Consider the following 8,445-nt stretch of genomic DNA (forward strand, 5'->3'; position numbering starts at 1 on the left):
TGGTAGGCTTATTTAAAATATCAAAGGGTGAAAGAAATCAAATGCTATTCATTCTGGAGTTTAATAGTGAGACTGTTTTGCTAATTGGCTGGCTGCTTTTCACTGCATGCTGTGGGTGTTTTCAGGGTTTTGGCTTGCTTAGGCTTAGCACCTTCATTTGTAATAGGTTATGGATTCTTTGTCAGGCAGCTTGTAAGAACCTGATTTAAACCCGTGAAATAAGAATTAGAAGCGAGTTTTCCTCTTTGAGTTGGTGGTTTTCAGACAGATGTTTGCATGGGAAGCTGGTAATCTCATTATGACAAAGAAACATATGAGAAACCACTGTATCTATTAAATCAGCATCCCCGTCCCTATTAAAAGGATTTTGGTACACAAGCCCAAAGGGTTGCTGGGGAACGTCTGGGTTAGAGTCCAGTTTCAGTTATGACATGAGAGACTGCTTGGGAGATCAAAGTTTCTCCTGACCGTGTTCTCCTTCTTGGGGTATTCTAACCTGTAGTTTTACATTTGGCACCCAGCCTGGTGTCTTCAAATGCAAGGTGTGTACAGCTGAGCGAAGAGCTGGCTGAGAGTATCAAAGAGCTGCAGTCAATGGAAGAACACCGTACCGAGTCAAAGGCGGAGATTAAAAAGGTAATATCACTTTGTTCCTGGAGAGTGGGAAAGGCACTTGTGGAGTCAGCAGTTCCCTGTGAGCATCGTGTGCCTCAAAGAGGCTGCAGTGCTCTGTTAGCAAAGCGTGGATGGGAGCCAAGGCCAGGGGTGATGTGGAGGCAGGGATGTGGGAAGGGTAGGGAACAGATCTGGCCGAGGGGAGATGGAGAGGTTTCATATGTTTTCGTGCATGGCTGTGTGCAGCTTGCTTTGTGTAAACTGGATGCTCTCAAACTGATGCTGGAGGGGCAACTGTGCAAAGGAAGTCAGGCCCAGAATACTGAGCTTAAGCCTTCTACAGGCTCTGGACTAGAAGAGGAGCAGGGAAGAAATATGTTCTGCTGTAACACATCCCATCTTACTTGAGCTATGGCTTCAAATTATCTTCTTGTTTGTGTGAATTGAGGAGTTGGGACTTGAGCAAAACCTTGGTTTTGTGGAAGTCTTTCATCCCTTATTCTGAATGTGCAGAGGTGCAGATCCTGCCTGAGATGTGTGCTTGGCTGCGCATTGGAACATTCACCCAATTGATTAATCTTCTACAAGCTGTGAAGAGCAAAGAGATTTGTTATGGTTATTCTGTTCTATCTGCTTGGGAGGCATTGAGGTGGCATGGACACAAATCACCATGTGATATTTGCATGGATCTCTGCAGAGATCATCTGCTTCAGTTTTCTGAAATAATTGTAATTCTCAGCAAAGTCCTGGAGGTTTGGGTGCTCAGTATTTCTGGTTGGTGGTGTAGAATATTAGGGAAGAAATTACACCATATTGTCATTCTGCTACAGCACTGAATAAACATTTGGAGTTCCTACCAGAGTGGTGTATGCAATTTGGGTCTAGTATCCCAAAAGGATTTAATAAAACAAGATAAGAGATGGAAAAAGATGACCAGAAGGGTGGTGTGGTTCTTATACAGGGAGCCAAATGGAAGAGGACTTACCAAACTGGAAAAGAGATAAATGAGATTGAATGTACTAAAAATAAAGCCATGCCTATCATGTGGAACATAAATAGAGAATGATTATTCTCTCATAATACGGGGACTAGTGGTCATCAAATGGAGTTAGGAAAACAAAGAGGTGTATTTTTACCCTGTGCATAGCTAGCTTGTGGACTTTTGCCAAGGGCAGCTTTAGTTGCTACAAGCTACTATTGAATCAAAAGCATTTGGACAAATTCAAATAAGAAAGGTCAAGCCAAGGCTATTTAAAGATATCATCTCTGCCTTAGGAAGGCAGCATGGCAGACTGCTCGTTTTGTGTTATGAAAGTGTTACTGCACGTCCCCAGGGGAGGTGCTGGGCCTTTGGTTGCGGAATGGTTGGCTCAGGGGACTGTGATTTCATTGACTGGGGGGCTGCTCAGTCTTCCACAGCGTGCAGCCTTGTTTATGGTATGGAAACGGATTGGGACGAGGTGTCTCTCAGTCAGGAAGGACGTGCACGTGCAAAGGGGTTTTTGCATAGAGCTTTTTGCTTTCCGCTGCTTGGATTTTATGTCACCGTGCCCAACGCTTTCCCTGTTTTGCTGAAACATCTTTTAAATCTTCCTCCAGCTGAAAGAGCAGCTCTCTCAGGCTGAACAAATTCACAGAGGTGAGCTGGAAGGGATGAGAAAGGAGATCTCGAGGTTGACACAGGAGTTACACCAGAGGGACATCACCATTGCCTCTGCAGGCGGCTCCACGTCAGACCTAGAGCAGCGGCTGAGGATGGAGATTGAAAGAGCAGAGAGGAAAGCAGTGGAGCACAGGGTAAAAGCAGCCAAAGGCTTGTGTGCTGTCTCCTCGAGGAATCTGTGGGCTTGTAATGCTGCCCTGCTGTGTTCATAATTCCTTTCTGTCTGCAACCTTTAAACAAAGATGTTGAGAGCCTTCTAGTGAAATCTTCTGACTGGTGGTGGATCTGTCTTGCTGCTTTTCAAACCTGTGACAGGCAGTCCGACTGAGTTCTTTGAGATTGCTCACATTAAAAAGTTCTGGATGGTGGCATCTTTGGAAGCTAAATGAATGAGCGTGCACAGTTACTTGCACGGTGTTCCCTGTGCTGGTGCAGGAATAATGGCTGAAAGCATGCTTTTTACTTGAATTGAGGGTGGGAAATGTGCACGTGATGTTCTTTTTCTGAGCTGTCGTTTGCCTCTGTGTCTCTTCAGGTGATTCTAGTTCAGCTGGAGACCTTAAAGCTGGAAAACCGTCACCTCTCGGAGATGCTGGAAAAGGTGGAGCTGGGTGTGCTGGAGGTACACATGGGGTGGGAAGGGCCTAGCACTGTGGTTCCCCAACCTGGGAGCAGTCGTTCTCTTGGCCCAGACCTCTCATTGTGCACTTTAGTGCACTTCTGTTTCGTACCCATCTACCTCAGAAATCCAATTCTGAATCTCTGGTGTCCTTCTGAGCTACAAGCTGTAACCACTCAGGTCCTTGTAATTTCTGGAATGAGAGTGTGTCCCCTCCTGCTGGGGTGCCTTTCGTTAAAGGGATAGAAGTATGGCCACGATACCCACCCGGCCTAGGAAGGAGAAGATGGGGAGCAAACTGTTCACAGTGAGAGTGGTTACTTCTCAGCAGCAGCTAAGCCAGTGGGGTATGTTTTCCCCCACATCCCTAGGAAGTACCTGGTTCAGCTTGCTGTTCTGCTGTCTGGGTTGCTGCTCAGGCTGAGGCAGTTTGTTGGGGTGTCACCTGAGTGTTCCCAGCGTAGGCTGACAGTTTCCATCACAACAAAGTGAGAGAACCCTGGAAATACAGCTGGAAGAGTACTCAAGGCCATATATCTGCCTCTGGCCTTGGATAATGAGCGAGAACTACATCTGAGTAACTCTTGGTCCATGTTTTCATGACTTTTTGAAAGCATCAGCCAGCAACGATAGAGATTTCCTTTCCCAGGCAGATGAACATATTGTCTCAGTGCAGACACAATAAGGCATTTATAATTGATTTACTCTTATGAAAGCTGTGAAAATTTTGCCAGTCAAAAATGGGATTATAGAATATGCTTTAAGGAATCACTTGCCAGACTTTGCTCTGGATTTGTCTATGGTATCTTACAAAACCTACGTTCGACATCAGCCCTTCTCTGTTAGGGAAAAGATGCCACCCTGAGAGCACTCAGCGAAGATTATGTTGCTGAATTAAACAAATTAAAATCAGAGAACCAGCAGCTGAAGAAGGATCTATCAGAGGCCAGGGAGAAACTGGAGCTCGCGACCCAGGTCTGCCAGAGTCAGCCTGAGGGCACTGCTCAGCAGTTGCAAAGCGAAGAGCCTGAGCCCAGGGATGTGCAGTACAGGTGAGTGTTGCATAACCCAAAGATGCTGTTTCCTTACCGTAAAGGAGAACAGAAGGAATGGAGGTGTGTGGGATTTTAATGATGTGCTTTATGAAGAGCATCTTCCTCCAGCACGTAGTGTATAGGGGAGAACAAAAAGGGCTGTTTTGGAATCTGCCTTTATGCTTGAAGTAGTGCAGTAGCATTTAGTCCCAGCTGATTTGCATTCTGCAAAGCCAGCTAGTATTTGACTGCCTCTGTTCTAGATAGAGAAGCAGTATGTGCTGCTTTCAGTGCAAGGATTAGGTTTGGCACAGTTGGCTGTGCTCTTCTCCTTTCTAGGATGAGTGCATATGGTAGTTTTTGGTATCTACAGTAGCAGGAGAGTGAGGGAATTCCCTGGTGACTGGATGTGCATCAGGGGGTTCTATGGAAATGAGAGAAAGCTCTGACAATCCAAACTGCCTATCAGTAAACTCTGTGTTAAATGATACTGCTGTCCAAGTCCTTGCTGAAATTCAGCTGTTAAGAGGCAAACTGTCAAACAGTTAAGTTTTCACACCTGCCTTGTAGGACAACTCAGGAATCACAGCATAAACAGGATGAACAAACGGAGAAAATACATCACAAGCCTGACAAGACTACTCAGCATCATCAGAGATGGAAGATCCAGCCTTTACCTGCTGAAATGGGAGCTGTGATACCCGAGGCTGCTGAGCTACCCACCAGCAGGAGGGTCTGCGTGGAGTCACCCACCCCTGCTCCAAGTGCCTTGCATGGAACAGATCCTTTGGTCCTTGTGCTGGATGATGGCGAAGATTTTCCAGATGGAGCATCCAAGCAGTCAAACCACGAACAAGAATCTGTACCTTTGGTAAGCAGCTGTATAGAAGCATTTTGCCATTCAACTACTGGCGATGCAACTGAGTTCTCATGGCAAAAGGAGACAGATCTGTCTGTGTGGTGTGTGGTTCTGCAAGCATATGTCAAACCTAAAACAGGGAGGGGAAAACACTGCTGGATAGGTATGACTTGGACAAGGGTAGCCATGTAATTATTGGTCAGAACTCTCTAGGGAGAGGTTTTGTTTGTTACAATTACTGAGCAAGTTCCAGAAGCTCATGATTCTCCCTGGACTAATGCTGTACATCAGTGTGCATCCCAGCCTGCTTTGTTGCTTCAGAATTCTGCTTGAGCTTTTGGTTTGGGACCACATTACAGTAATTTTGACCCCTCTGAATGGGACTGCAATAGTCAGCACGTTGCATTTTGCACCATTTATGTTAGCTGATAAGAGAACCTGGAAGAAGTGCTTCACTGCACAAGCAGAGGTTGTGATTTTCCCAGTCAGTGATGTTTCTAATAGGAAGCAGTATTTGCACCTTCTCCATCCTCTTAATGCAGCTCAGCTTCTGAAGCATTTGCCCACCATACAGGAAACCTGGGCTCGATCACTTCTTGCCTGAGGTATTTAAGACCATATATCTGTGATTGCCAGCCTGCAGACTGACTGGAACAGAGAAGAGTTGGGGGGAGGTAGCAGTGGGACACCAGGACTGATTGTATGCTGGAATTTGTCAAAGCAAGGCTGTAGTATGGGAGGGGCTGAAGCCTGAGTACTGGTCCTTGCTCCAGATGTGTGGTCACGAGCTGTAGAGATTTCTTCCCCCCTGGTTGTGTACTGTAAGCTGTGACAACAGCTATTTTTAATTTATGGGGAACCCAGAGTAGAGTCTGTGAGGCTCATGCATGGGTAAGAGGAGGCTTGTTGAGTCTGTAGGTCTTGTTGAGACCAAAAATAGGTCTTAATTGTTTCAAGGCTGAAATTGCTTGTGGGTATGCCCAGAAAATAAATGTTAGGAGCTGAGAGAATTGTGAATTCTGAATGGAAGCTCTTCAGATTGCAGAATAAGGATTGAAGTGCAAACAGCTCCACTTCAGACCTTGAAGAGCCCTAGGGGTTGATATTTAGTGGAAGGGAATGTGTTGCGTTTTGCTCAGTATGGTCTGAGAGGGAGAAAGAAAGTTTCTGAGGAAACACAGATGTTTCTGCTGGTGATAACTGGGACTCCCTGCTCGTGGTCAGGCACCTGTGTCTTTAAATCAGCTCCTTTAACTTCAAGAGAGGAGGCTTTGTGGGGCAGGGGAGGTTGGCTTGCTATTTGCAGCCTTTTTTCTGTTTCTCTTTGTTCCTGCTTGTTGATAGAAGGCCAGAAAACCGTGGGACTCTAGGACTGGGGAATAACCAGTTACATTGTCTTGCCGGGACACCAAGGCAAGTTTTCTGTAATGGGAAGCAGCCCCGATGCAGGAAGCTTCTCTTCAGCCCTTTACTTAAGCTTAGCTTTCAGTGTTATTTTTGTGTAAGTTCAGAACTTGTGGGTAAGTGATATGAGTAGCAGGAACAATAATTAACTGTGAAAGAAAGAATCTAGAATAGTTCATTGCTAGCTGAATGGAAGTGGAGTTTGGTGAGCTGCCATGGGAGTTTGGCTGTACTTCCCTTTGGGACTGCAGTAGAAAGTCATTAATGCAGAACAAAAGGAAGCAGAGAGACTCCTGGTGCTCGCCCAGTCTGGCAGTTCCTTCTCTTCTCGGGAACCCCTGTTGTGAGGTGATGCTGCATATGGTGATTTTTATGAAGACAAGGAGCAAAATGCAGACTTTAGTGAGTCAGAGCTGGTGCTGGCAAGGTGAGCGGGTCCTTCTGGGTTTGTAGTGCCACAGAATCACAGAACGGCCAGGGTTGGAAGGGACCTCAAGCATCATGAATCTCCAACCCCCCTGCCACAGGCAGGTCCGCTAACTTCCACATTTAATACCAGACCGGGCTGCCCAGGGCCCCATCCAACCTGGCCTTGGACACCTCCAGGGATGGACGGGGAGGGGGCAGAGAGTTTTGTGCCTTCCTCTAGAATTGTACTGTGACAGCATAAACCCTCTCGTTATCTTCAGTAGAGAGGCTGGTGACTGAAGTGAAAGTCCAGTTTCTAAAGGTAAGCAGCCAATTCCTAACAATGCTCCTGGGGTCATGGTTTCCCCCCATGAAGAGCAACAGATGGAAAGGCAGTTTCTGTTCTGCTCCAGCTCCCAGTGCTTTAGTGTGGGGAGCAACTGAGATGGAAGAGTTAGCAATGATACCAGTCTGAATCCTAAGTGATTACACAGAAATGATGCAGCCCCTTAGAGGGGACTGTTTAGTTAGAGGGGTATTTAGTTAGGTAAGTTGCTGTTTGGCAGTGTTTCTGATTGAAAGCTGAAATAACGAAATACCCACTGTCCCTTTCTCTCATCAGTGCCCCCTGCCTACATCTTCAGTTGGCTCAGTAGCTGCCCGATACCTGGAAGAGGAAGAACTGAGATCCCAGCACATCCTGGAATGCCTGGATGCTCACATAGAGGAACTGAAAAAAGAGAGTGAGAAGATAGTGAGACACTTTGGACACCAGGAATGACATTTCCTCAAGTGCACTCAGTTGGAGCACTGCTTTCCTTGCATGGTTTCAAACTGCAGCAGAGGGAGGTACCTGCAAAGCAATTGCTGTTGGAGCTTGAGGAGCTGAGTGAGCAGGCTGGATGCTGGAAAGAACATGTGCAGGAATGCCCTGCATCAGATCAGAAAGGAAATGTGCCCCCACCACATGTTGGTCAGCTTCCAAGGGCTAGAAGGCTGTGGGAGAGATACGTGTCTGTGCACCCACCTGCAAAGACTTCACGTTGTTTTTAAAAGCGAAGCATTTGCTAAATTTAATGTAAAGTATTTGATACATGTAAAAGCGTTGAAATAAAGCAAAGTGGAAAAACATTCCTTTTCTTCTTCCTGTGAATTTACATAGTAAAGGTTTTGGCTCATCTTGCATTCTCATTGGGAACTTTGATGAACAATTTAGACAATTTTTCCATCCTTTCCCTCTAGTCATGTTCTTCAAGAAGCAAGAAATAGAATTCCTCTTCCTCTGGGCCACCCGCATTTTCCCCAGTTATTTTTCCCTTACTGGAATTTATTATTATTTCCTGGTTCATCTTCTGCTCTTTGCTGTTTGTATAATATCTGGCTTCTTTATCTCGTGTGCTGCTTGAATTACTGCAAGATAACTGAAAAGTGAATAGCTGTATTCTGATTTTGGTTGCAGCTTCTACAAAAGAAAGAACAGTAGTTGGAAGTGACAATGAAATTGAATGGGAGAGGAGCACAGAAGTGAGTGAGATCCATCCATCCAGCAGAGGTAATTGCAGCTGCCATGGGCTGCTATCAGCCTGTTGCAATCCAGGCTGTGCCTTGGACACTGTCCAGTCAGGTTGAATTGCAGCGCTGGAATACATCTAAGATCTGTTCCTTGAGTCCTTGCTCAACAAAATGAGCGAGAGAACTTGTTTGCTGTGGAGTTGCCTTTCTTCCAGAGAGGTGCACTGCAACTCTTCCCATAGCTGAGCCTTTACAACCTCTGCATGGACAAACGTAGGCGCGGAAGCATCCCTCACTTTCCAGTTCTTTTCCATTGGGTTTGGCAGATGTG

At 46.0% G+C, this 8,445-nt stretch overlaps 1 protein-coding gene across 2 annotated transcripts; it reads left to right on the forward strand.

The window, feature by feature from the left end:
* Positions 1–27: 27 nt before the first annotated feature.
* Positions 28–7,733, forward strand: LOC100548147 (centrosomal protein of 63 kDa-like). Of its 2 annotated transcripts, none has more exons than XM_031555138.1 (6): positions 28–636; positions 2,215–2,412; positions 2,814–2,879; positions 3,744–3,949; positions 4,502–4,802; positions 7,225–7,733. In XM_031555138.1, the coding sequence occupies exons 1-6, from the start codon at positions 595–597 to the stop codon at positions 7,381–7,383; spliced, it is 972 nt and encodes a 323-aa protein (XP_031410998.1). In that variant the 5' UTR covers positions 28–594; the 3' UTR covers positions 7,384–7,733. The 2 variants fall into 2 exon arrangements, with proteins under 2 accessions (XP_031410998.1, XP_031410997.1); XM_031555137.1 differs by having other exon boundaries at positions 29–636; positions 2,814–2,900.
* The last annotated feature ends 712 nt before the right edge of the window (positions 7,734–8,445 follow it).

Source organism: Meleagris gallopavo, chromosome 11, assembly GCF_000146605.3.
Source record: "Meleagris gallopavo isolate NT-WF06-2002-E0010 breed Aviagen turkey brand Nicholas breeding stock chromosome 11, Turkey_5.1, whole genome shotgun sequence".
Lineage (NCBI taxonomy): Eukaryota > Metazoa > Chordata > Aves > Galliformes > Phasianidae > Meleagris > Meleagris gallopavo.

Excerpts from the sequence above, each read along its gene's own strand:
- LOC100548147 (XM_031555137.1), top strand. The coding sequence starts at position 595 with ATGGAAGAACACCGTACCGAGTCAAAGGCGGAGATTAAAAAG. Across the intron at positions 2,901-3,743 it reads TGGAGCTGGGTGTGCTGGAG|GGAAAAGATGCCACCCTGAG; the intron begins GTACACATGGGG and ends CTTCTCTGTTAG. Across the intron at positions 4,803-7,224 it reads AACAAGAATCTGTACCTTTG|TGCCCCCTGCCTACATCTTC; the intron begins GTAAGCAGCTGT and ends TTCTCTCATCAG.